The sequence below is a fragment of the Pelodiscus sinensis genome, chromosome 1 (assembly GCF_052426305.1).
Source record: "Pelodiscus sinensis isolate ZL-2025 chromosome 1, ASM5242630v1, whole genome shotgun sequence".
NCBI lineage: Eukaryota > Metazoa > Chordata > Testudines > Trionychidae > Pelodiscus > Pelodiscus sinensis.
The window spans coordinates 270,619,518-270,647,421 of record NC_143052.1 but is presented as its reverse complement, the minus strand read 5'-3'; the positions used below and the strand labels follow the sequence as shown (position 1 = coordinate 270,647,421).

Genomic DNA, 27,904 nt, shown 5'->3' with positions numbered 1-27,904 from the left:
ATTTAGTGGAACAACCTCACTCTTTCTTACAAATCACAGATTTTTAACATCAGTGTCATTGAAAAACAGTTTAATAAGTGAGTGTTTGTAGAGAAGGAAAGATCAAAGAACATCAATGAAGCAATTAAAATATTTTATTGGTAATTAAGATTGTTTACACTATGGCAATCACAAATGTTGCTATGTTTAGTGACAACCGAAAGCAAAATGTAATTATTTTACATGGTTATACACAGTAATAAAGTACAAAAAGTACAAAAAAGATTTTTACATTTTCATATAGGCACACACACAACATTCCATCTGTGTCTTGGTATAGCCAGCCCATGTCTATTAAAAGTTGTGTGGGACAGTGAAATACCAACAGCAATACAATGAGCACTAACACTGTATTTGCATTCGACTTTTCCTAAATGCAGTACCAGTGTATCAGTGCACTGCACCCAGTATGAAACCCACTTCACTCACACAAGGCCCTGCGTGTGGAGTGCAGTGATGAGAAAAGTGAATCCAACTGCTCACTGATGGCCAAAGCACAAAGCTCCCATGAGCAGTGTGTATCAAAGGCCAGGGAAAGTTATGCCTTCCCTACCCATACTAGGCCGTGGTCCTACCCATGTTTTGCCCCGAAGGCCCCACCTCTCCCCCTCTTTCATTAAGCTGGTTGGGTTTCAACTCCAGCTGGTGGACAGAAGCTCAGGCCTGCCAGCAGCTGATGCTCAGGCCAGTGGCTTGGCCCCGTGTTGGGGCTGGCTTGTGGCCTGGGGCTCAGCCTAGCTGGTGGCTTGAAGTGGCTGTGGCAGGGCTTCTCTGGCCAGTCTGGTGGGATAGTAGGGCAGCTTTGGGGCTCCAGCTGTATGTGCGTGTGTGTTTGTGCTGTGGGCAGAAGGGGCAGGTCTGGTGGGGTAGCTTCCCTGAAAGGTGGCTTATCCATCATCCATAGTAGCCACCTCTGAGGCTGTTAATTTAGCCTAAGAATTGAAATAGAGTCTTAAGTCCCTCTGTGGCCATTGCACAAGGTATCAGGTTGAGGAATCTGGGATCCTTTCTCCGGGTCGCTATTAGGCTAGCATGCTATGTCAGGCTGCACTAGAACAGTGCACAACCTTTTCCTTGGTATACAGGTGTCCCATATGGCTGATAGACAATACATGAGATATCTACTAGCCTAGAGCTTGATACCAGAGGTAATTTCACTCCCCTTTACCTCATCACTATTCTAGATAACACTTCATCCTGGAAAATAAATTTTGCATTTACTATTTATTTAAGAATGGTAAGACAGGTAGCAAATTTCAGATGGATATTTTAAAAGCTCCAAGATTGTAGCCTAACTGTTCTTTCGGAAGCCAATAGTTAAACTTTCATTGATATCTCAACACTCAGCACTCTTGCAAATCCCATCCTTCATACTTTGGTTTTTGGCTAGAACATAGATTTCTCTAGTGTTTCTCCTTGTATTTTTTAACCTATGTAATCAGCAAGTTTTTTTATTAAAGGAAAAATACAGTTGCTGGAAAAATACTGTTTTGTAAATATTGGAAGTAAAATAAAAGTTTTCCATGAAGTATATATTATTTTTTGAAAATTAAGCAGCGCACATGCCCTTTGTCTGTAATACCTAAAAGGAACTAATTAGTGCAGAAAAAACAAAAAACATGCTACGTAGTTGTAGAATACAACAGTTACATTTCAAACAGAAATAAAAAAAATACATGAACAAAACTGTAATGATGTAACTTTATGAAAATAACACTGACCAGTATCAAATTTAGGATTCAGTTGGTTATCCGTTTTTAATATATGAAATGCATTTCACAGAAATAATTGTTTTTCATGTGCATTAATTCACGTTTGCACGTGAAAATTGATAAAATAAATGTGTGTTGAACATACAGTGTGTTGAACATTCATAATATTTACATGGTATACTAGTCAAATTACTGAATTGTGCATAGGAAAAGGAATTATTTTTACTTTAGGAATTGACAGAATATAGCTTGAATGACTTTTCGTGTTTCTAATTAAAGGGAAAAAAAAACCCCATGTATTTCATTCTTTAAGTTTATAGCAGTTGGGTTTATGGGCAAAGGGTGATGAAACTAATGATGGAACCCCCCCACTTTCCCAGAGTCTCAGCTTGTGTAAATAGGCATAATGCCAGTAGTTTCCAATGGAGCAACACCAATTTACACAAGTTGAAGATCTGATTCAAACTGTTTTTATCCTGAGAATATTTAAAGCACTTTGGCTATGTCCACATTGGCAAGATTTTGCGCAAATACTTTTAATGCAAGAGTTTTTGCGTTTAAGTATTTGCGCAAGAGAGCGTTTACACTGGCATGTGCTTCTGCGCAAAAGCATCCATGCCAGTGTAGACACTCTCTTGCACAAGAAAGCTCCGCTGGCCATTTTAGCCATCGTCTTTCTTGTGCAAGAAATTCATGCTGCCTGTCTACACTGGCCTCTTGTGCAAGAACATTTGCGCAAGAACATTCCTGAGCAAGAGCATCATAATTCTTGCGCAAGAAGCACTGATTTCTTACATCAGAACGTCAGTGTTCTTGTGCAAGAACTTGCGGCCGGTGTAGACAGGCGGCAAGTTTTTGCGCAAAAGATATTGCTTTTGCGCTAATTTTTGCGCAAAATCTTGCCAATGTAGACACAGCCTGAGTGGATAAAGTGTAAAGGTTACTGAAGGAAAGAACATTGAGGAATTCACTTGAAATTTGGAAGGTAAGAAAATTCCCAAGTTTGACAAATACTAAATTATAATGATTATTTCTCACTCTTAAAATGTTTTCTGTATATACTTGTAGGAAAAGCTCACAAATTACTGCTTAAAATGTGTTAATAAGTTTTTGGGGAATCTTCAAGACATCAATTGGAAATACAAAGTCAAAGAATGATGTTTTTACTAAGCTGAGTTGCTTATATTAAAATGTTACCAAGACAAGCATTATTGTGCCATGTATACACAAAATGTGAGGTGCTCCTGGCATTACACATCATGTTTATTATAGGCATCTTAATCTCTCTAGATTTGTATAGGGTCCTGCCCATATTTTAATATCTTACATGTAATTATGCTTCACTAAATATTTACAGAAGTCAAAACTAATCACACATGCTATTAACACATGGAAAGAAAAACATTTTCTTAACAATATCAGGAATGACAGTATGATGTAGTACTAGCCCATACTAGCCTTTTAAGTACAGTTGTGAATATTTTCTTAAGGATCTAGCAGAAGTACAATTAGAACCCAAAATGCTCTGTCTACCTCTTCTAAATTTTGTACTATCTGCTATATTAAGGGACCCTCTCCAACTATTGTTTAGATTGCTTCTGATTTTTCCCAAGAGAAATCACTTGAATTTGTAATCTCTAGAAAAATAAACTTGGCTAACCTAAGTCAATTACTTGAATGTCCATTATTTAAAACAGATGCTGTAAACTTGAAATCTAATCAATTAAAAAAAACCACTAATTTCAACTACTATCCAGAATTTTTGTGCTTCTGCAGTCCAATTTGCCACCATCTAAAATGTTTTTCTCCTCTCTTATCTGAAAGACTATATCAGATAACCAGAGAAACAGTGAAATGGACGATTACTAAACAAACTGATATGGGAGAACAAAATTTGCCGTGACCTTAAATGTTACTTGTAACAATAGTAGGTAAAAATACTTAGAAGTGTGATTTTTAACATGAGTGTATCCATATAGTATTGTTTTCGGCTAGTAGTGTAATATTCCTGATAAAAGTACTTTATTGTTGTTTAAACTGTGCTATGAAGTATTTTGGATTTGATTAAAAAAAACAATTTGACACACAATCTGCTTTACAAATATAATACATAGAGTTATATACAATATTACTTTGTCTGATCCACTCAACAAAATATATGGTTTACTATTTAGTAATAATTGTGACTCCAGGTCCTAAGACGCTTATAATGAATACTAATGACTGATATTACGGAAGTGAGGATGACCTGGGATTGTTGACTCAAAAGAGTTTAAGTGCTTTAATAATTAGTTGTTTCTGCTGATGATCATCATGTTGCATATGGCTAATGATACCATGCATCATTATGAATGTTATGTAACTGTGGGCAATCCATTTTTTATTATTCATGCAAACACAAAACTAGATTTTTCAAAAGTTCTACTCTCTTAATCTACAACAGCAATTGTCAGTCAGACTCAAAGACACTGAAATTAATTTCAGAGGATAAACTTTTTATGAAGAACTGTACTTATTACTGGAACGGAAATTATCATATCCATGATCATCAGCTTTGAACTTTAAGCAGGATTGTTTTTCCTCCAGGGACAACATGTCTTTGGATTGGCACCAGCAACACAAACATGACTGTTTTAAATAAAAATAATAATGATTTTATACATTTCTATTATACACATTTTTGCATAATGCATTGTAATATTGCCATTATCTATCTTTGACTGAGAACATAGGGGCCATTATAACGCTGTTATACTACAGGAAAAACAATGTACTATCCCCTATATGCTTGGGTAGAATGTGACCTGTAATTGTTGTGGTATCTGGAAATGAAATGAAAGATTTAGTATTTTCATTCTTCTTATAACCCCTCTTTTAGTTTTATGTCTAAGGTTGTTATAATACCTAAGTGCACCTGTCACACTTGTCTGTGATTTTTATAAAAAATTGTGTGATTTCCTACTTTGTTTCATTCTAAAGCAGGAAAGAGAAATTATTTCATCCAATCCCTCTGCCAATGCAGGACTGGTCTGTGGGAGTTGGGGGACAACTTGTAAACTGTAAAAAATTCCTTGCCTCATGGAATTTTTCTTTTCTGCTGACCAGCAATTTCCAAACTTATAGCCTGATTCTACAAGTCTGTTCTGATGCTGCGTACTCTTAAAATTTCAATGGGTGGTCCACTTGTGGGGAGAGCTTTCAGAATTGGGCCATGATTATAGATAGATCACAACAAAGGTGAAGCTTGACACAAATGTCATTAATAATGACAAATAATATCTGATATTATAAGGGAAATAAGACTAATATCTAAAAAGTACAGCCGGTTTTAATTATTTGACTAATGAAGTTTTGTCAAGATGGCAATGTTATGAACAAGGTTTTTTTGGTCTGAGAGGGGCAGAAGAAAAAAAAGAGGGAAATAACGAGACACACCAAAGCATAACTATGTGATGAGGGGACTTACATGGGATGGAGGAGACCCACTAGCTTGGTAATTAGGTTACTCACCTGCAGAGCTGGGATTGAACCTAAGTACAAGTGAAATTCCCTAACCATGTAGCTATTCTCAGGTAGGTTGGGCTCTTTCACAGTTTTTGAAAGGTCTCTGATTCATTCCACATATAGCTAAAGTCCTTGATATCCTTTGAAACCTTGAAACTTTTCATAAAACAGAATTGTTGTTTTTCAGGGGCCCTAATAATTTGTCTTTGGTCTCATGAAGTTTTAAGGCTCATTCTATATGGGTACGTCTAGACTGCAGCGCTATTTCGGGATACCAGAGGTATCCCGAAATAGCTATTTTGCATCTTTTAAACAAGCCTGTTATTTTGAAATAGATTTCAAAATAATGATCTTGCTATTCCAACATCCCTGTAACCCTCGTTCCACAAGGGTTAAGGGATGTTTTGGAATAGAAGTTTATTTAGAAATTTGGTGCTTTATAGAAATACACTATTTTGAAATTAGATCAAAATAAGGTACGCAATTTGAGCTACGTATTGCATATCTTACTTTGATATCCGTGTGCAGTGTAGATACACCCTATGAAAGAAATAAAGACCGAAGAGTGCCCTCCTGAATTCTCATGAGAAAATAAAGATTTATCATGTATGAAACCACGTCAGACTATTGAGAGAATTATTGATTCAGCTCAAGAAGGCAAATAGGCATTAATTTATAGTGCAAGAAGAGTGAAATCTAGCCATGGATAAGGTGTATCTTGCAGGATCAGGCTTTGTGCAGAAGGCCTGTACTAAGCATTTTTAAAGTTCCATTTGAATCTCAAAGGGTAAGTAAGTCCTTGCTTGAAGAGGCACAGGTCCTCTGCATGGAGTGAATTTCACTCAGGGTATGTCTACACTACCCTCCTAGTTCGAACTAGGAGGGTAATGTATGCATACCGCACTTGCTAATGAAGCCCGGGATTTGAATTTCCCAGGTTTCATTAGCATAAGCGGGGAGCCGCCATTTTTAAATCCCCGCTGCTTCGAACCCTGTGTAGCGTGGCTACACGGGGCTCGAACTAGGTAGTTCGGACTAGGGTGCCTATTCCGAACTACCGGTACACCTCGTTTCACGAGGAGTAATGGTAGTTCGGAATAGGACCCTAGTCCGAACTACCTAGTTCGAGCCCCGTGTAGCCGCGCTACACGGGGTTCGAAGCAGCGGGGATTTAAAAATGGCGGCTCCCCGCTTATGCTAATGAAGCCCGGGAAATTCAAATCCCGGGCTTCATTAGCAAGTGCGGTATGCATACATTACCCTCCTAGTTCGAACTAGGAGGGTAGTGTAGACATACCCTCAGAGAGAAGGCATTTTCTAACCTGGGGAAAAGCAGTCTTATACATACAGGCTCTTACCTTAAAGCAGTTTTTGAATCTTTTGCTCACCAAATACAGGGCTATTGGATTAATGCAGGAATTCAGCGAAGCCATGTTAATGCCAATGTAGTCCAATACAAGAAAAAAGCTGTGTGAAAAGTAAATGTGAGTCATACACCACTTCCTCATAATGTTTATTGAAGTTCACAGTTGTAAATATCAGGCTCAGTCCTGCCATGATTAACTACCAAGTATAGGAACAGCAGCGCTGGGTAAGGGTGTGAATTCAGTGGGTCTGACAGCCTCGCTGGGGCCCTGTTCCGTGCCTGCAGAAGGGGCGGGGCTTGGGGTAGAAGGGGTGGGGCTGGGGCAGCCAGCCCTCAGCACCACCTGGGCCATGTCACACACCCGCTCACAAGCCCTAGCATTGCCCGAAGCATGCTGCACCACCGCAGTTCAAAGTGTTCAGGGCTCAAGCTGCCACCGCTGCTGCAGTAGTGGTGACAGCTGAGAGGTCTGGGCCCTCTTGTATCCCTAGGCCTTGGGGTAGTGAAGCTTCCTGCCTGGGAGCGAAGTGGAGCCGAGCCAGCAGGGGCTGGCAGCCCCACTCCCAAGGAGGAGGCTTTGCTGCTCTGCCGCAGTGAAGCCGCCTTCTCCGGACGTTGAGTGTAACTGACACCATTAACTGCTAAGCATCTGCTTACTGGTTAAATGGTCACATACACTCTTACAGCTCCACCTTGGACTGGACTGGTTCAACCTCAGTGCAGAAGCTCAGGGCTGCAACGAGGGGATCATATGTATCTCCCTGACCTTAAACACAGCCTACTCTGTCCCTCCACATAGATCTCTGGACTAGCAGAATGCCCTTTGCCGATTCCCAGGGAAGCGTGTGGGGAAAACACTGCACTGACGTACAGAGTCCCCTTAACAAATAGATCCTGAGAATGACAGGTCAGTCTTTAACTTTGAATTAAGAAAAGAATCATATTTGTCATCAGATCACTCTGACATTTCTTCTCCTCCCTCCCCCAGAGCCAGCTCAGCCAATGCTGCTGGTGTAGCTGCTTAGTAACTGTGCACTGCACAGTCATGGGACAGTCCTAGGCTGTGTCTACACAAGCACTTTTGTCAATAAAACTTTTTTGTTGGTTGAGGATGTGAAAAACCCCCGCTCTGACCAACATAAGTTACACTAACAGTAATGTCGGTGCGGACAGTAAGGATGTAAGCAACTAGTCAAACTATCCGATACGCATAAACTCTGGTGGAGGGCAGAGGGGAAACAGCGTGAGCAGGGACTGAAGCAGTCGCCATTCATGACGGTTCCCACTGTTGCACTTCAGCCTTTGAAATGTACAAGAACCCCGTGGGACTGCTCAGTCCCAGCTCGAGCTGGCTCCTGGAGATACTCCCACTGCAGCTCTGCAGAGCAGTCCTATCAACTAATCATATGGTCAATACAAATTGTATTGACTATACGATTAACCTGATAACTGCATTTTAACATTCGTAGTGGACAGTGCTATGTCGGTGGGATATGCTCTCCAGCCAACATAGCTACTGCCACTTGTTGAGGATGGTCTAATTAGGTTGACAAGAGTGCTCTCCCATCAACATAGGCCTTACAGTAGATCTCTAACGTACACATGTTCAAATCCTGGGCCTAGTCTTTTGTTACCTTCATTGGGGAAGGGTTGCTTCACATTGTTTGTGCATGACTCCTCTGGCTTTGTAAGAGAAATGAGGAAAGCCTCTTAAAGAAGCTCACTGTTGACAACTCACAATTTTATTACTAGTCTCATGATATTTGTCTCCTGTCTGGGAACCCTGGCTCCAGAAGTCATGTGAATATATAAGAATCACAGCTTTCATTTTTTTAAAAGCGAAGTTTCTTGTCTTAATGGTCATAGAGAAAAACTTGAAAATGTGACTCAAGTGTGCTCCAAGGTTCAAAAAACAGAATACAAATCAACAGGAAATGTAATAAAACCTCCTTATTTCTAAAAAAGCCATGACACTGGAGGGCCTGACTCATGATATTTGAACCCCTGGGGTCATCAATACTAGAGTTCTTTCCAAGTCTGTGTAAATCTGGAAAAATAGGAATGCCAAAAATGTCCAGTGCATAGGGTGTACAGCAAAAGGATCTTCAGTCATGGAGAGAAAATCATTTCATCAGGGAAAGCAAACACAAAAGCATGCTTAGGGAGAATACAATGTTAATACCGGGTGGGTATTTTCCTTATCTTATTCAACTATAAATGTCTTACCTCAAAAGTTCACATCTATTGGGGTCTCTTTGATCATATACAGTGAGCTTCAAAATCCTACTTAGGTGAAGGGGGAGCCAACAAAGGGCAAAGACAAGCACCAGACAGAACACAGTTTTGGCCACTTCACGTCTCTGAAAACAAAATTGAAAGGAACTGGGTTAAAGTTTCTCTCGAGTTTTTGTTATTCACTTCTAAAAGCAAAACACACGATACCGTAGAATTTAAAAAAATAAATGCCAGTGTAGTACATAAGTGAAGTTTAGAACATCTTATTTAAAAAAATAATTAATTTTGAGATCTTTAACTATTGTAGTTGCTATTCATAAACTAATCATATTTATAACCTGATCTGCTACATCTACACTGCAGGCTTTTTGCGCAAGAGTGACGGTTCTTGAGCAAAAACTTGTGGAGCGTCTACGCTGCACGCGCGTTCTTGAACAAGTAAATTTACAGTAAAGCATCAGAAAAGAGGGCTTCTTGCGCAAGAGTTATTCCTCTCCCCACGAGGAATAAGCCCTCTTGCGCAATAGCTCAAAAGAAGGCAGTGTGGACAGGCAACAGGGGTTTCTTGCGCAAGAGACCCCTATGGCTAAAATGGCCATCGGGGCTTTCTTGCGCAAGAGAGCATCCACACTGCCATGGACGCCCTTGTGCAAAAGCATGTCTCTTGCGCAAAAGCACTTGGCAATGTGGACGCACTCTTGTGCAAAACAGTTCTTGCACAAGAAGCCTGCAGGGTAGATGTAGCCATCATGTTTACTGATCAACTGTGAAAATTCAAAGTACGTACAATCGCATTACAGGTGGAAAAGTTAGTTATCCAGTCCATCCCTCTTCAAGGTACAGATTGTTTTCACCTGTATATTATCTAGTACTTTTCTCTTTGGTCTAATTTTAAAGATCTCAAGAAACATACATTAATATCTTATTTACACTAATGGCATTGTGAACTATGATGCAGGCTAACATACAATTAACAAAGCAAGGACTGCAAATATATTTTATTTTAAAAATGTAGTTTAGATTTAGTTATTTATGATGATTGTTCATTGTATGCTAGTAAAAATAGTATATTTTGGAATGAAGATTTTTGCTGATACATGACTACAGCACTGCAATGTTACCTCGTCTCAGTTTTATTGTGAGTGTCATAATATTTGGTGTCTGTCTTAAATCCCAGCTTCTGGAGTCCTTGGAATGCATTGTAATATCAGCTTTCATATAAAAAAGTTTCTAGACCTCAGTGCTGCCAAGAAAAGCTTAAAAATGTGAACTCTACAGGTGCAAAATGCAGAAAACTCAAAATTTAGTAAAGAGTCAACATTTTAAAGACAATTTCATAATTTTGGGGGCCTGACTTATAATTTTTGAACAGCTGGGATTGACAATACTGCTCATAAATGTTTCCTGAGAAACAACGCAGGGACTGTTCTTTCAGAGTGCATTAATGATGTGGTGTTTGGATTAGTGAAGGTTTTACTGTAATCTCATGGAAAACTCAGCAGTGTTTTCATTGCATATTTTACCTGTTTTAAGTGGTCATTTAAAGCAATCTGCATTCCACTTTTCTTTCTTAACATCTCACAGGTCATCAGAGTATAAAAAACTGCCGTGATGGCCAAGGGTAAACAAAAATAAAAGCTAAACAGCCACCAATCTTTAGCTGTCTTGTAAAGCTAAAGGGGGAAAACAATAGAACATATTAGTTCAGCATTTTGCAAGCCTGAATTAACGATTTATCAATCCTTCTAACAGCACTAATGAGATAAAAGCATCATTGTCCCTTTTTACAGATGAGGAAACAGAGATTAAGGACTTTGCCCAAAGCAACACAGTAAGTCATAAGAACATAAGTCAGCGACAAAGGTTTCTATACACCAGGGGTGGGGAACCTCAGGCCCAGGGGCTGGAAGTGGCCCCCAGCTTGCCTGGATCCAGCCCCCAAGGCTCATGCCCTCCCGCCCCCACATTGGGGAGCCCACACTGGTGCTCCAGCCCCCCTGCTATCCACAGCAGGACTGGAACACACAAAATCTACTAGGATGGGCCCCCCTAGGTTCTGGTGAGTGAGAGAATGTGGAGAATGTCTTTCTCCTTCTCAGTCTGGGGCCAAGTCAGTGAGGGTTTTGTTTTGGTTTTTTTTGCTTCTCACTTGTGTACAAGTGACTGATTTTTTTTGTGGGTAGGCAGCCCCCAGCCCCCAAAAAAGTTCCCCACCTCTGCTATAAACTCTTCTACTAAACAATTCATTTAATAATTAATGACAAGAAAAACCTAGGAAGTTTTGTACTTTTAGATTGTTGAGGAAACTAGATTCAGGTATTGATTAAGGAAAAGGATTCTCTTGTTTAAAAAGATAATGTCTTACCCGCATGAAGGATGTTTTTTGTGTGGGGTGAAGCATACAGATTCTAAGATGCTTTCCTTTGTATTCCATAACAAGTATATCAAAACCTATAGCTTCAGGAACAGCTAAGACTACTGACATAACCCAGATCAATACAATTTCGACGGCAGTCCACTTTGGAACCCCAATTCCTTTGATGCGGCTCCAGGAAGCAACTGCTCGATACCTAAATATCAACAGGGAAACTTATTAGATTACGAGTTAAATTTTGCCCTCTGTTAAACTGATATAAATAGGAGTCAATGCTAGGGATGTAAAAAGTTAACGGGTTAACCGGTAGAGGCTGGAGCAGCTATTTGGCCGCTCTGGGCATGGGGCTGCTCCGGCCCGTCTGTGACAAGCACAGCCCAGCCTGGCCCTCCTGCCACAGGTTACACACTGTGGCTCTCTGAGAGCTGGCTATACAGTCTGCAGTGAAGCCTTTCCAGGAGCGGGGCTGGCAGCCCTTGCTGGCACTGCACCTGGGGAGGTGGCTTCGCTGCAGCAGCTCAGTCTCCCCAGCCCAAGAGCAGAGCTGACAGCCTCTGCCAGTCCTGCTCCTGGGGAGGCTTCACTGCAGGCTCTGCAGTATGAAGCTAAGCCTTAAACTGCAGAGCCCGCCATGTATATAACTGTGTAACTGCTAAGATTTTTAGTGGTTACACAGTTACCTTTTTAAACAATTTTTTACGTTGTTGCTTGTAGTATTAGTTGAACACGAAGCAGAAGTTGGCCGTTTAAAGAAAACAGAGTTTTGTAACAATGAAATAGGTCTCACCTATCAATGCTGAGGGCACATAAACTTAACACAGTGATGCCCACTGATGCCTTTTGAATGAAGGGTACCAGTTTACACATTTCAACTCCAAACGGCCAGTCCCCTGCAAGGAGCTGCAAAGAGAAAATACTAGGTATGATTAACAATTTCAATTTTTATATTTCTTTGGATAGTTTTCTCTTTGAATATGTAAGGTTCAATGAAGCCCTTCAGGGCAAGGAAACATAGTTGGGAATCACTACCTTAGAACAGTGTTTCTCCAAGTGGGTTGCAGGGCCGCTTTGAGAAAGCCGCTAGCGGGCCCGTGCCACTTTGTTTACTTAAAAGAATTCATAGCCAAGGAACCTTGCAGCTCCCACTGACTGTGGTTTGCCACTTCCAGCCAAGGGGAGCTGTGGGAAGCAGCATTATGCAGCATGCAGGAGGCTCTAGGGTGGGACCAGGAGGATTGAGTGTGGTGCACACATCGGGGAAGGCACATTAGAAAGTTGGTGCTGCTGACTGGGATGTGCATTGAGGGTTCAGCCCTGACCTACTGGAACCTGGAGGATCCAAAGCATTATCCTTCTGTTTTATCTTCCCCATCCTCATTTTTTATAGTAATCACACCCTGATGGTGGAGATGGACCTTTTGATGTTACTTCATATTTGGCTTGAGTGCTCATTGCTTTCACTCTTGTAAATGCCCAGGGCCAATCCCTATTTGCTAGATATGGAGGAAGTAATCTGAGATAAATCATCACTCAGAAAGTTTTAGCATCAGATACAAATGACCTTTTGTTGAACATTTATCCAGTGCGATTGTATATACTTTTACTCTTTAATATTTTTATGTTTCATGACAGGTCATAGGTGAGAGGAATATTTATTTATTTACGTTATTACTAGGGATGTCAGCGAGTAGTTGACTAGTTGAGTGGAGTATTGACTACTCACTTTCTCTTCCCCCTTCTGCCTCTGTAAGAGGCTGCGGGGGGAGAAGGGCGGTGCACAGGAGCTAGTGCTGGAGGGAGGTGGCTTAAAAGCTGATTCCCCCCAGCACAATCTCCCTGGTGCTGCCTCCCATCCCCTGCTCCCTCTATCGTAGAGGCCTTCCTGCAGACAGGGGGTGCTGCCGCCAAGCAGACCCTGTTTGGGGCAGTCCGAGTTGGTCACGTGCAAGTCTGAGGCCAGCTCTGGCTGCCATGAACAGGTGCTGCTGGATTCAGTGCGAGGCAGGACCAAGCAATCCCGGTTTGGGCTGGTCCAGGACACTGTGCCTATGCAAGAGCCTAACAGCTCTTCCTACATTTAAAATACAGAGCTGCAGCATGGGTGGCTTGGCCCTTATTGACCAAATTGTAGCGACTACATGATTAGCCAGACAACTGCAATTTAACATCCCTAGTTATTACATCAGTTGTAATAAACCTTAGGGGCTCATTTAGGGTCATGGGGAAGAACAGGCCTACTACATGAATACGTGGATTTAGAGTGTTTTCAACATACTGAGGTGCTATTTGTTGCAATTTTAATTTAACATGACCTGATGTATCTACCATGCCAATGTTTTTCATCCTTTTTTTTCATTTGCAGACCTCTACAAAATTTCAAATGGAGATGTGGGCATGTGGTGGGGTGGCTGCCCCCACATTGGCTGGAAGGGATTAAAATCTGGAGTCAATCAGAGGGCAGCTTGCTGAGGCAGCTCAGAATATAAGGAGCTGTTCAACAGAGAGTGAACAGTTGGATCCTGACCAGTGCAGGATGCAGAACTGGTTACCAAGAGGGAGCACCTTAAAGAGCAATGTTGGGCAACCTCAGGGGCTCCAGAGAGAGAGGGAGGCTCCAGCTTGTTACCTGCCAGGCTGCAGGCCTTGACACAAGCTAGTTGCAGAGGTCATAGGGAAGTGTACCAGGGAACAGGAGGCAGTTAAAAGGAAGTGAAGGAGAGCAGGACAAAGCTGCCACCAGAGGGTCCCTATGCTGGGACCCAGGGTAGTGGGAGGGCTTGGGTTCCTCCCTTTCACCTTATACCACACCGTGCCACCAAATATAGTGGCTTGCCCCTGAGGCAAAGGGACTAGGTTTTAGGGCCACCATTGGCCACAATGGTAGGTGAAACTGGACTGGGAACTGGTGGTATGCCCGCCCCCCCGGAAGGGGATCATGGCCCATAGACTGCGGTTTACCCCTGAGGCAGAGGAGCTAGATTTTGAGCCACAGTAGCAGGTGAAACTGAGGACAGTTGATTCACCCCTGGAAGGGGGGTAAAAGACCATTGTAGTGGGCATTGACAGAGGGCAATGTCACAAAGAGGATACAGTGGTCTGCGAGCAATGGGAGTCCAGAATATCAGCGTGGTGCTCAGACGAGGGAGACACCTGCCAGAAGGAGGTACCCTGCTGTTAAAGAAATTAATTCCCTGGAGCTGCCAGCAGGAGGTGCCACAGCGGTGAGTCCCGCCCCGTGACAGGGCTCCTTTGCAAATCTTAGATACTGTCTGTGAACCTCATGGGCCACATGATGAAAAACCACTATACTCTGCTGTGAGCTGAGATGGCCTAGATTTATGTCCTAGTATGAGCCAAATCTTTCAAATCCTCATTGAAACAAGTCCATCCACAACTGAGGAAATGCCAGAAACTATAATGACAAAGAGTGTACAGGAGAGGCGACCCTTTGAGATTCAGTAAGGAGTCATGTTACTGAATCCATTCTGAACAAGTCTAGTATTCATAACTCTCTACAAATGTTATGGGTATCCTGTACATCACAGTCTACAAGATACAGACACACAGGAACCCGAAGCATTCGCTGCCAACAAGGAATTACATCTCTCAATTACTTTTGTCTCTGTCTCAACTGAGTTGCAGAGTTACAGATGTTTCCTTCAGAATCAGGCTTATACCAGCAAAATAATTGAAGCATTTGAATTTTTAAATTTTGTGGAAATAGGGAGAGCAATTATTCTTAGCTCAAATCGAGAGTAAACACTATTCAGGAAAACAGGAAAAAAGGCTGTCCATATTAGGGATGTGATCGACTGTCCAATTAAGTAAATGCTTATCAGATAGTGGACACACTAGTTGACTAGTTGCTTCCTCCCACCTCCTTGCTGTCTCTATCAGAAAGAGGCAGCAAGGGGTGGGGAGGGAAGAAGGGAGGGTGCTTCAAAGCGGCAGTGCCACTTGGACCCTGGTGCCAGACCCTGGGCTCCATGCGGTGCTGCCGCTTTAAACATCATATGCAGCCTGGGGCCAGGGCTCCACGCAGCATTTCAAAGCGACAGTGCTGGGTAGAGCCCGGGGACAGCTGGGGACTCCCCTGCTAGCCCCGGGCTACATGTGGCACTGCAGGGGACTGCTTGAGTCCCCCTCTGGCCCTGGGCTCCCCACAGCGCTTTCACCTTTGAAGTATAGCAACAGCCCTGGGCGGAAGCGTTCTTATCAACTAATCGATGCAAACCGCATTGAATATTTGATTAGCTGATTAATCTGAATTTAACATCCCTAGTCCATATGAACAGTGGAAAGCAGTAAGGAGTCCTATGGCACCTTAGACTAACCGATTTATTTGGGAATAAACTTTCATAGGTAAAACCCACTCTGTCAGATGTATCCATCTGTATGCATCTGACCAAGTGTTTTTACCCACAAAATCCTATGCCCAAATAAATTGGTTAGTCTAAGGTGCCACAGGACTCCTCGTTGTTTTTGCAGATACAGACTAACACAGCTATCCCTCCGAAATATATGAACAGTATTTATTGTTAGTAAAGTAGAACCCTAGATGTATTTATGCCACAAACTTTTCTACTGTAAAAAGTAAAATGTTAATAAGATTCAAAATGGAATATAAAAGAGAAAACTGATTTCCTAAAGAAAGATCTTCTTCTACAAATACTTTGGATATAGAAAGTATATTTCTGGGAATGGGGAAGGAAGAGAAATATCTGAATATTTTCATGAGTCAAACTGAAGTGCAAACAAAAATAATTTCCTATGTGCCAAGTGGTGTCTTCCAGTGCTTTATATCTACCCAACACGTGGTGATTGCCACATATTTTGCAAAGACTAAATAAATACAGAAAAAGAGAGAGAGAGAGAGAGAGAGAGAGAGAGAGGCTGCATCGTGGAATGGTGTAAATGGGAACCCCCAGTGCACCAGCCCCATGTGGTTCTGTCTGAGTTAGCTCCTGGCAAGCTGCCACATGGTTTGTTTACCAGATCATTGCCAGGCATGGCCACTTGCAGCTTCCAGTGGCCCTGGTTCGCTGATCCTAGCCAATGGGAATTGCAGGAAGCAGTGGCCAGGCCCATGCCAATTCCCACAGCTCCCATTGGCTGGGAACATTGAACTATGGCCATTGGGAGCTGCAGAGCTCTTTGTCTGCAGATGTTCCAGTAAACAAACCATCTGGCAGCCCACCTGCAACTAACCTGATGAACAGTGTGTGGCCTGCGAGTAGGAGTTCCCAACCTGTGGTGTAAATCATAACTAAGAAATCCAGTTCTCTTAAACATGCCTTATCTAGCTCTAAGCCATTAATAACAATAAAATTCAGAAAGGGCTACACCAGGGCTATTCAACACGTGGCCCGTATGCGGCCTGCAACTCATTTGTTTGCGGCCTGCGATGCAGTTTGGATTTATGTGGGGCTCAAAACATAGCCCATGGGTGGGAGCCAAAAGAAAAAAGTGGTCAATATAATGGTCTTCGGTTGATATGCGTTTTAGTACAGGCAGTCCCCGGGTTACGTACAAGATAGGGACTGTAGGTTTGTTCTTAAGTTGAATCTGTATGTAAGTCGGAACTGGCGTCCAGATTCAGCCGCTGCTGAAACTGACTGCCAGTTCCAACTTACATACAGAATCAACTTAAGAACCCCAAGCGTCCCCAAGTCAGCTGCTGCTGAAACTGATCAGCAGCTGATTCCAGGAAGCCCCGGGCAGAGCAACTCTGCCTCGGGCTTCCTGTAGTCAGCGCTGGTCAGTTTCAGCAGCAGCTGACTTGGGGACGCCTGGGGCAGAGCAGCTGGGGTGCTGCCGGGTTGGTCCAGTAGCGCCCAGAGCAGCGCTGCAGGACCAACCGGCAGCGCCCCAGCTGCTCTGCCACAGGCGTCCGGAGAAAAGCCTAGTCTGCTGGGGGGGGGGGGAGGCGAACTAGCTGCGCCCTTCCCACCCCAGCAGACCAGGAAGACGCGGGCGGCGGACTGAGACGCATCGCGGTCCTGCCGCCTGGGTCCTCTGCGGCTTTACTCCCAGTCTCCCTGGTCTACCAGCAGACCAGGGAGACGGGGAGCAAAGCCTCTGAGGACGCCAGCAGCGGGACAGCTGCGGGGCGCCTGGGCTGCTCCGCTGCTGGCTTCCCCGAGGCTTTGCAAAGCCGCGGAGGGGCTCGGGCAGCGAGGCAGCCCAGGCGTGCCTGGGCTGCTCCACTGCTGGCTTCCCCGAGGCTTTGCAAAGCCGCGGAGGGGCTCGGGCAGCGAGGCAGCCCAGGCGTGCCTGGGCTGCTCCACTGCTGGCTTCCCCGAGGCTTTGCAAAGCAGCGGGGGGGCTCGGGCAGCGGGGCAGCCCAGGTGCGCCTGGGCTGCCCCGCTACCGGAGCCCCTCCGTGGCTTTGCTCTGCGTCTTCCTGGTCTGCAGACCAGGGAGACGCGGAGCAGCTTTTCTCGCCCAGGAGTACACGGGCGGCAGGACCGCGAAGTCCCGCAGTCCGTGTTCTCCGGGGCGAGCCCCGTTCGTAACTGCGGATCCGACGTAAGTCGGGGACTGCCTGTAGTTACATTCCTGGACTGTCATTGCTCATTAAAAGTGCTGTCATATGGGAGGAAATTGGGTAAATACTGCATTTTATTAATATAGGACCCATGTTGTGTAGTCTTGCCTTAATCTTTGTATTCATGCCCATCAGTGTGAAAGAAGCTATTTGCATATATATTTTCATGTATATGCAACCACACTTTAAGTTGTAGCCCTCCACATGTGCTGTGAGTATCAATGTGGCCCCCGGGGCTTCCAAAGTTGAGTAGCTCTGGGCTAGACTATGTACAGGCAGTCCCCGAGTTACGCAGATCCGACTTACGTCGGATCCGCAGTTACAAACGGGGCTTTTCTCGCCCCGGAGGACGGGAGCGGCAGGGCGAGAAAAGCTGCTTCCCGTCTCCCTGGTCTTCTGGTCAGACCAGGGAGACGGGGAGCAAAGCCTCGGAGGACGCCCGCAGCAGGACAGCCGCGGCGCGCCTGGGCTGTCCCGCTGCGGGCATCCTCCGCGGCTTTGCTCCGCGTCTCCCTGGTCTGCTGGGTGGGAGGGGGGGCGCAGCTAGTGCCCCCTCCTCCCCAGCAGACCAGGCTTTTCTGCCCACGACGCCTGGGGTAGAGCAGCTGGGGCGCTGCTGGGTTGGTCCCGCAGCGCCGCTCCTCGGTGCTACTGGACCAATCCGGCAGCACCCCAGCTGCTCTGCCCCAGGCGTCCTGATTCAGCCGCTACTGGTCAGTTTCAGCAGCGGCTGAATCAGGATGCCTGGGGCAGAGCAGCTGGGATGCTGCTGGGTTGCTCCAGTAGCGCCGCTCCTCGGCGCTACTGGAGCAACCCAGCAGCACCCCAGCTGCTCTGCCCCAGGTGTCCCCAAGTCTGCCGCTGCTGAAACTGACCAGCGGCTGACTACAGGAAGCCCTAGGCAGAGTTGCTCTGCCCCCGGCTTCCTGGAATCAGCCGCTGATCAGTTTCAGCAGCAGCTGACTTGGGGACGCCTGCGGTTCTTAAGTTGAATCTGTATGTAAGTCAGAACTGGCATCCAGATTCAGCCACTGTTGAAACTGTTCAGTTTCAGCATCGGCTGAATCTGGACGTCAGTTCCGACTTACATACAGATTCAACTTAAGAACAAACCTACAGTCCCTATCTTGTACGTAACCCGGGGACTGCCTGTATTTATTTAGATTCAGCCCTGAGCGAGAGAGGGGGAATGTGTATGTGTGGGGATAGGGTTGGGGTGGGGGAAGGAGAGAATGTTAGAGGAGAACTGCACAACTCCAGGCGCAAAAATGGCGGCTCATTTGCATGTGTTCTTGCGCAAGAGAGCGCAATGAAGTCGAAGCCTAAGGGTAAGGCTTACCAGTTAACCTGTTATACCTTTACTACCCTAATAGATACATCCAAAGAAGCTAGTATATTACCATTTGATGTAATGGACACCAATATAAACACTGACGGCAAAGGATTTTTCAGTCTTTCACAGGAACAACAGTTTCAAATTCTAGGTTTTACCAATAAACTATTCTTAATGAATGAGATAAAATTACACAATATTCAGTTCAAGCACTTAAGATTATTAAGATTAACTTAGCTATTGGAGCCAAGATCTGGTTTTTAGACATATGCATTTCTTTTTCTCTAAGCTGAGAATGTCTTATTTAGTCTAGCAGATGAAAAATGTAAATCCAATTATGTTCAGCAAATAATGTCTTTTGGTTTCATTTTGTTTTTAAATTCTTGTTTGTGTAAAAATATTACTTTAAGGGTAATTACAAAGACAGCCCCAAAGAGAAAATAACCCCATAAACACTAAGGAGAGACCTTGAAAGGTAAACAGTTGTAAAATCACTTCTCTTGCAGTCTTGGACAAGAAGCCTGGATGGATGTGTTGGCTCCCAATGAGCTGGGGTCCCATAAGGCACAAACACAAGAGGAGAAGCCAAGACTAAGCAGGAGAAAAGAATTGGTAGTGGTGTTGGTCACAAGTATTTATGTAATAAGTGAATAAGTGTACAGATAAACTGGCAAAAACTGTACACTGAATTTACAAAATCTAATGATATTTTGCAAATATAAGTGACCCAGACTAAGCTGCTTGGAAAATGGTTTCGATATACTGCATGGACAAATTTCCCCATATCTTACATATAAGAGAAACAGGCTCCAGTGCTTGTGGGGAGTTGGCTCCCCGCCCCCCCGTGTAAACTTTGCTAAAAACATCCAGAGATTACATGTTTACACAAATATCCATGATCAGAATTACTCTCTCATCATCATTACACTCTGCACCTCAATAAGAGACAGAAACTATGCCAGTGGGAGACAGTAACTTACGTCACACAGAGGGTAGTGACGTAAAATCTCAGTTAATTGGTTAAACATTAGGTTAACCTAACAATTAACCAGTTAACTGACTAAAGGGGCATACTGAGTTGGGCAGGGGCTGCCGCTGGCTCCTGACTCCCAACCCCGGCTGGATCAGCCTCTGTCTGCAGTGGGCACAGGCTCCCTGTGGACAGGGGCTGCTCTAGAGAGCAGCCTCTATCTGAGCCAGACCTGCTGTGGGGTTGTAGCAGTACCCTGCCTGTGGCAGGCAGGGAGGTGCTCTAGTCCCCACTGATTACCAGTTAACCAGAACTGAGGCCTATCAGTTAACTGGTTAACCTTTCACATCCGTAGCAGAGGGTGGCTTTTTCATAACTATTGAGTGACATAACTTACATCAACTTAAGCCATAATGTAGACAAACCCTTACTTTGGGATGGAATGTCCATATTCAAAATAATTTATTCCATCATAGCTATTCTGATCAATTTCCCACTTATACCAGGCCATAGGTTAAACTAGGGGTGGGCAAATACCAGCCCATGGGCCGGATCCGGTCTGCCAGGGTTAGTCTCTAGTGGGCCCCCACACTGCCGTATTTACTTGCACCTCCACAAGTACAGGGGGATCACATTGGCCATGGATCGCTATTCCCTGCCAATGGGAGTTGCGTTCACCTGTACCTGCGGAGGTGCAGGTAAATATAGTGGCAGCAGCCCCCTAGAGGCTCACCCTGGTAAACTAAGAATGTTAAGTGTCATGTAATTGACTAATCAAGTAGTCGATGAATTTTTGCTGCCTCTATCTGATAATCAATTTGATTTGCTTACTGGATAGTCAACTATAGTCCTTAACAGCCGCATGGTGAGCTGCATGGTGAACTCGGTATGCCTTTTTATTGCCCACCCAGGGGTTAAATCTCCATTGTGTTCTTAAAGAATGACCAAGCAGCTACACTTTCATGCCCTTAATTTGCTCTTTGAAAATATTTATATTATACAGAAAACAGCATAAAAATATAATCTTTAGGGACAGAAGTTTTCCATACCTAGTATCTGTCTAGAACTGAGGTTTGCGAAATCTCAACATAATTGGTTCAGACATTGAAAAGAGTGAAAATACTGTACATTTCCCATTGTAGAAAAAAATTACAACTTTTTCTGCATCTGCAATACCATGGGGCTAATAGCTGAAATTTGTAATAGTAATAAGTATCTTGGTTTGGTGAAGTTAGGAAATATCAAATTGATTATTTCCCAGGCAACATTACTTTAGGGCTGCATACATGCATTATTATCATTAACTATATGATCACACATTACATTTTTCAGATGATCCGTGGACTTTCCGTGCACAGATTGGATGACCAAGAGACCAAATTAAGATTGTATGGTCTACCACAAACATGGTGTTTCCTAACTTTTGCATACTTGACTTTGCAATCTAAATAACATTCTCCTGCATGGTTTTGCACGTAGTTATTAAAATACACTCAGAAGAGAGGATTATCATATACAAGGGTAGACGGAGCTTTTGCTCGCTGGTTTCTGTTGTAATCCTCATGGCCCCTTAGCTTTGGTGCCTAGGAAGAGCCCTACGATGTACTTGCGACTCAAGAGTGGCAATTGCTTTTCTACTAGTTCTGGCAGGCCGGGGGAACAATCTGTGACAGCCTCATACCAGGTGCAGATTTTCCTCCTGTCTCACATTGGCTAATTTTATCAGCCAGTGCATGATTGGGGAGAGTAGAGTCAAGGCTCTGTTTCTCCCAGCCACATGTGGCCTGGGAAAGTAGCAGTTGTGAAGAGCGAAGGTCCAGGACACTTCACAAGAGGCCCCTCTGCGGTCATACAAAGCTAAATCAATAAAATCTGCTGGAACATACAAATATTATGATGTAAGTATAAGAAAATTAATATTACAAACTACTGAACAAATGTACTGAAAGTTTACAGGTTGTATACCTCCCTAAACTGTGAGGTGGCTATCTGGGCCCTGGTTCACAAATTGTGGCTGCATTCTAGGAGGGGGCATGATGCACCCTTAGCACTGTAAAGAATCCACCGTGTGCAAGAGCCCAGTGTAATTCAGTAGTTGCAATAACGTCTTTGTGGGCGGAACCAATCAACCACTCATTCTTGAACTCAGAGAAATGTTAAAAACAAAAAAATCACATCACCTGTGGGCAAACACTTTTCACGTAATAATCATTCCATTTTTGACATCTCAGTCCTCATCCTCAAAAGAAATCTGTACAACACTTTCAAAAGATGAACCTGAGAGCTTAAATGTACAACTTTTATAGACATTAAAAATCATAGTTTTAGGACACTGAATTTATGGCATATTAAAATAATCTGTAATCCACTAACCACCTTTTTTGTTTTATGACTGCGGAGATGTTAACAGGTCACTTTACCTTGACTGGTTCTTACAGTGCATTAACTACTTATATTAAACAATCTGTTCCAACTTGTATTTAGTGAGTACTTTCCCCAAACCTGAAGAGCTCTATGTCACTCTAAAGTTTATCTCTCTCAGCAACAGAAGTTGGTCTGATAAAAGATATTGAATCAGGCCTACCGATTGGGGGGGGAGGGCGGGGAGGAGGTACAAAAGGGGCAACTGCTATTTTCTGAACCCACTGTATAACATCCTCCAGCAAGGAGTTCCACAGGATGACTGTGAATTGTGTGATAGTACTTCCTTTTGTTTGTTTTAAACCTGCTAGCTAGTAATTCCATTTGGTGACCCCTAGTTGTATGGGAAAGAGTAAATAACTCTTCTTTATTTATGTTTTCCACATGATTTTATAGACCTCTGTCATACCTCTCCCTTAGCTGTCTTTTTCCAAGATGAAACATCCCAGTCTTATTACTCTCTCCTCATATGTCAGCCATTCCATACCCCTAATCATTTATTACTACAGTGTCATTTTGTCAATTCATAGCTTTTCTTTTAAAAAGTTTTTTAAAAATTTGATACCTATTTATTTAACACGCACAATCAGTCAGAAAACCATCACCTCTTTTTGTAGAAACACTGATGAATATATAGTACAATGATGGTCTAAATAAAATACTGAGAGTCAAATTTATCCCTGGTGTAATTCTAATTAATTTGTCTCTAAAGTTTATAACTGAAAGACTGGGGGAAGTTATTATAGAATGCTCCAGTCAGCATGACATATGAAGGAAGATTAAAAAGATTGGGCTTGTTTAGTCTGGAGAAGACAAGATTGAAAGGGGATATGATAATAGTTTTCAAGTACATAAATAATTTTTACAAGGAGGAGAGAAAAAAATTCTTCTCGTTAACCTCTGAGGATAGGACACGAAACAATGGGCTTAAATTGGAGTACGAGCAGTTTAGGTTGGACATTATTAAAACTTAATTGTCAGGGTAGATAAGCTGTGGAATAAATTGCCCTGGGGGCTGTGGAATTTTCATCATTGGAAAATTTTAAGAGCGGGTTAGAGAGAAACACCTGCTAGGGATGGTCAAGAATGCTAGATAATACTTAGGCTTTATCTACACTGCTAAGCTTAAAGTGCTGCCACAGCATTGCTTTAACATGGCAGGGTGATTGTGGCACCATTGCTGGGAGAGAGCTTTCTCAGCAGTCTAAGGGTGCATCTACACTGCAGGGCTTAACTCGGAATAAGTTAAGAAACTGAGCTATGTCAATTGAGTATCTTATTTCAAAATAGCTTATTTCAAAATTAGAGCACTCTTTCTCTGACTTCCCTTATTCCTTGTACAATGAGGGTTACAGGAGTCGGAGCAAGAAGTCCTCCAGCTTGACAGAATTTTGACACTATTTTGAAATAACTGCCTCCTGTGCAGACATGGACTAAGTTTTTTCAGAACAGTTCTAGTTATTTCCAAATAGTGTTGCAGTGTAGACCTACACTAAGTAAACGACTTCCACAAGAGAACAACTCACAGTGGTGGGAGCATGTTTACACTGGTGCTTTACAGCAGTGGTCACCAACCAGTAGATCAGGATCTACCAGTAGATCTTGGAGCCTCTGACAGGTAATCCTGACTGGTTTGGCTGGGAGGCTATCAAGTGGCTGCACTTCAGCTGCTCCTGCCCAGAGCCTCCTGCTTGTTGTGCAGAGTGGGGAAGACAGAGGCAGAGGGCATTGGTGTCACTCTGTCCCCTTCCCCTGCACCCCATCTTCACAGAATGAGCCCATCTTCACAGAGTGAGGAGGGTGCGGCCTCGGCAAAGGGGTGGAGCAGGGTGGGGAGGAGAGCAGGGGTATTTGCATTTGAGGTAGATCTTAGACTGACAAATTCAAAAAATGATCTTGTGATTAAAAAGGTTGGAGACCACTGCTTTACAGTGCTGTAACTTTCTGCACTTGAGGTGAGGTGATGTTTTTTCACATCCCTGAAAGCAAGAAATTTACAGCACAGTAAAGCTGGTAGTGAAGACAAGCCTGCAATGAGTACAGGGTATTGGATCAGAGGACCTCAAAATCCCTTCCCATACTACAGCTTTTGTTTATAAGCAAGCATAAAGATTCACTTCAACATCCTCAGAATGAGCACAAATCACAGACTAACTTAAAACCCGATATTTTCAACATAAGTTTTCCCAAATTAAAATAATATCCAAACCCAAAACTTCTAAACTGCTAGTGGGGTAAGGAGTGAAGAATAGATCTGCTTGTTTACTTTGAATCTCTATAAGATACTCTGATATTTAGACTAGGACACATCATTTGAAGAAGTGGGCTGTGCCCACCAAAGCTCATGATACTATCTACATGTTTTGTTAGTCTTTGAAGTGCTACCAGACTATTTGTTGGTTTTTTTTAGTTTATCCTGTAAAAACTAACTCAGCAACTCCCTGAAGCTATCATTTTATATGTTCACTGTCCAGCACAATGAGCCTGATCTTGCCTGATACATTATTATGAATTAATAATTATAATAATAAATACGCTGCAATGACTGGGTAGAAGAGAGATTATTTAATGCGCTCTAGTAGTTATATTGTAGCTTTATTCAAAAGTCAATCACACCCACAGTTACAAACCTTTCACTAACTGCTCTGGGGCAGATGAGGGAAAAAGAAAGGGGAAGGAGAGCTTTCAGCCTAGGCCACTGGGCTCTGGCACAGGGATTCTTTATAATGCCAAGGGTGCACCATGTCCCTTCCTAGAAGGCAGCCACAATTTGTGAACCAGGGCTCAGATCCACACGTGGGAATTTGCAGGAAACTTCCACTGGCCAAGGCTGGAGCCAGTTTTTCTTTGTGCCATTTCTTCTGAAGGAAGCCCAGATTCAGCAAAGCACTTCAGGGGTTGCTTAATTTTAAGCAGGTGAGTAAATCCATCCCTAGTAGGTCAATCCGATTATTAAAATTAAACACTCATTCTCCCCCCCCCCCTTTCATCCCCAGCTAAAATTCTCCCATATGGGGGCCAGCGGGACCATTTATTTAGCATGCTTTTTGCTACCCCTCTACTAGGGGGTGAACTAAATCACCTCCCCTTTCTTGGCTGTTTTATATTAGATGATGGGTGACATCTATCCCTTTGAGACAGCAGGCGCCACTGCACTTGGCACCCTTATCTTAAAAAAAGGCGACTGGACACAGTGCGGTCTGGAGGGGGTAACGCTGTTGAAGAATAGTTTGTGGAACAACTCCTGCCAGCGCCACCTGTCTGAGCGGGGATGTCCCTACGTCCCCGCCTCTGGCCAGTCAGCCCGGGCGCCGGCCGCTTTACCTTGTACACGTTGATGGGGATGTCGATGGTGATGTGCAGCAGGTCCCCCAGGGCCAGGCTGGCGATCAGGATGTTGGGCCCGTTCCTCATGCACTTGTTCTTGTAGATGATGCGCAGCAGGGTGGAGTTGCCGATGATGCCCAGCACGAACACCAGGCAGGACACCAGCGTGTTGATGTACTTGAAAGTGTCCTTCAGCCCCGTCTGCCCGGTGCACATGGGCAGGGAAGGCGAGCGGCTCCCGCCGGGCCCCGCCGGGCCTGACGCGTTGGAGCCCGAGCCCCGGAGGCCGGGCGTGCGGGCGGTGTGGGTCACCGCGGCCCCCGGGGCCAGGGGGCTTTGCTGCGAGACGCCGCTGGGGCGCGGGGACCCCTTCTCCTCCCAGGCGGCGCAGCAGCAGCTGAGGAGCAGCAGAGCGGGAGCCAGCAGGCTCCAGAGGTGGGGTCGGTGCATCGCCGCTGCCGGGAGCCGGGCAGAGCCAGGCGGCGCCGCTTCAACAGAGAAGACAGGAGACGGGGATCAGCCCCGCGGCGGCCCTCCAGGTGCAGCGCCAGCCCCGCCGCCACCCAGCACGTGGCCGGCTGCACGCGGGGATGTCTGCGCGGCTAGGAGACGCCAGCGCCTGGCCCGCCTCAGCTTTCGGGGCTGGTTGGGTGCCGGGTAAACCTTCCAGCTGCCCCGGCCTAGGACCCTCGCGGGATCAGGGGGCCCTTCTCCCCGCACTGGGCAAAGATCAGAAAGGGACCCCCCCCTTGTTAAGTGAGGAGGGGACCTTTAAAAGGACAGGCGCCAGCTCCCCCTTACAAAAGGCACCAAGCCCCGCGGAAAAAATCCATCCCCCCTCTCTCCGCACTGCCTCTTTTAGAGCGGGAGCGATGGGCAGCCTTGATCCCCCCCCCCCCCCTCAGCACCACAACCGAGGGCCGAGGGATTCAAGCCGACTCTTTAGGAGCCACAAAATCCCCGCCATGAACTATCGGTTTGCTTTTGAAGCACCGACCTTAGTGGGAACCGCAAGTGCAGCTGTGGAGAAGAAAACCCGAGAAACGCTTGGAAGAGGAGAGTCCCACCTCCTTAGCTCCCCAGGCTTGCAGCCCTTACCTCTGTCCCTAGAGACGGGTTCCTCGCCGCGCCTCCAAAGACTTTTATCCGTTCAAAGAAAAGCCCCCAAGTTTCAATTCCCTCCCGCCGGGAAGAAAACGCGCGTTCAGTGGCTTGTCCTCAACTTGCTCTAAAAATCTATTTACCTTTCCAATCCTCCCAGCACAAGCCAGCTGCCAAGAGCTGGTTCCTGCTTCCCAGAGCCTGCCCGCGATTCAGCACGCTGCTTGGTTAGCAGCAGCTTGGCTCTGCAGCAGCAGGAGGGACTGGCTCTTGCGAAACTGATTTAAGTGGATGTCAGCAACAAAGCAGACGCCCCTTGCTCTCGGTGTGTGCCTAAATCCAGTAAATATTAGGCAAATCGGAGCTTTTCTTTCATTCAGTCACATCGCTCCCATCAATCATTGCCAAACTCCACCCGCTCCCGCCGACAGAGCAACAACCTTTTCTCCTGTCCCTTTGCCAGGCTCTGACTCCCCCAGATGCCTGGAGAGCATCAACAGAGAGTTTCCTGCTAGCAAAGGCACATAAGGGTCACTGTGGCCAAATCTGCCCGCTGAATGGGCCGGTCAAATGGTTGATTTCATATGGATTTAGGGGGGTTATAAGTGGTCTGGCCACATTAAAAACAAAACTAAACAAAAAACCCGACTTAATTCAATTCTTTTAGGCTCCTAGAGGGTGAAACCAAGCAGGTAGTGCTTTTGCATCTTGGTCCTAACATAAACATTAACAATCTTTCTTAAATATTCATATTTTATAATGATTAAATACAGTAACAACTAGTCTACCAGATTATGGAACAAAATATAATCACGCAACACCTTTTGGGACTTTGAATGTATCTTTCTTAGTGTCTTGGAATGAACTGCGCATATTGTCAGCTCAATTACAATTTTATTTTGTAAGATTCTTTATTACTAAAAACAGTGTACCATTGACTAATGAAAAGGTACCCTCAATTCCAGTTTGAGTTTC

General features: G+C 44.4%; 1 protein-coding gene across 2 annotated transcripts; it reads right to left on the bottom strand.

Annotated features, from left to right (window-relative positions):
• Positions 1 to 112: 112 nt before the first annotated feature.
• Positions 113 to 27,400, bottom strand: EDNRB (endothelin receptor type B). 2 transcript variants are annotated; one of them, XM_075918841.2, is made up of 8 exons: positions 26,927 to 27,400; positions 25,826 to 26,316; positions 12,018 to 12,130; positions 11,222 to 11,426; positions 10,380 to 10,529; positions 8,848 to 8,981; positions 6,614 to 6,722; positions 113 to 4,379 (listed from the first exon to the last, which is right to left on the bottom strand). In XM_075918841.2, exons 2-8 carry the CDS (start codon positions 26,276 to 26,278, stop codon positions 4,248 to 4,250), a joined length of 1,296 nt encoding a protein of 431 aa, XP_075774956.1. In that variant the 5' UTR covers positions 26,279 to 26,316; positions 26,927 to 27,400; the 3' UTR covers positions 113 to 4,247. The 2 variants fall into 2 exon arrangements, with proteins under 2 accessions (XP_075774956.1, XP_075774957.1); XM_075918842.2 differs by having other exon boundaries at positions 27,073 to 27,400.
• Between the last annotated feature and the right edge of the window lie 504 nt (positions 27,401 to 27,904).

Bases quoted from the DNA above. Each gene is read 5' to 3' on its own strand.
- EDNRB (XM_075918841.2), bottom strand. From the start codon at position 26,278: ATGCACCGACCCCACCTCTGGAGCCTGCTGGCTCCCGCTCTGCTGCTC. The intron at 10,530-11,221 runs GTAAGACATTAT...TTCCCCCTTTAG, and splicing joins AAAAAACATCCTTCATGCGG to CTTTACAAGACAGCTAAAGA. The intron at 6,723-8,847 runs GTAAGACATTTA...CTTTTCACACAG, and splicing joins AATAGATGTGAACTTTTGAG to CTTTTTTCTTGTATTGGACT.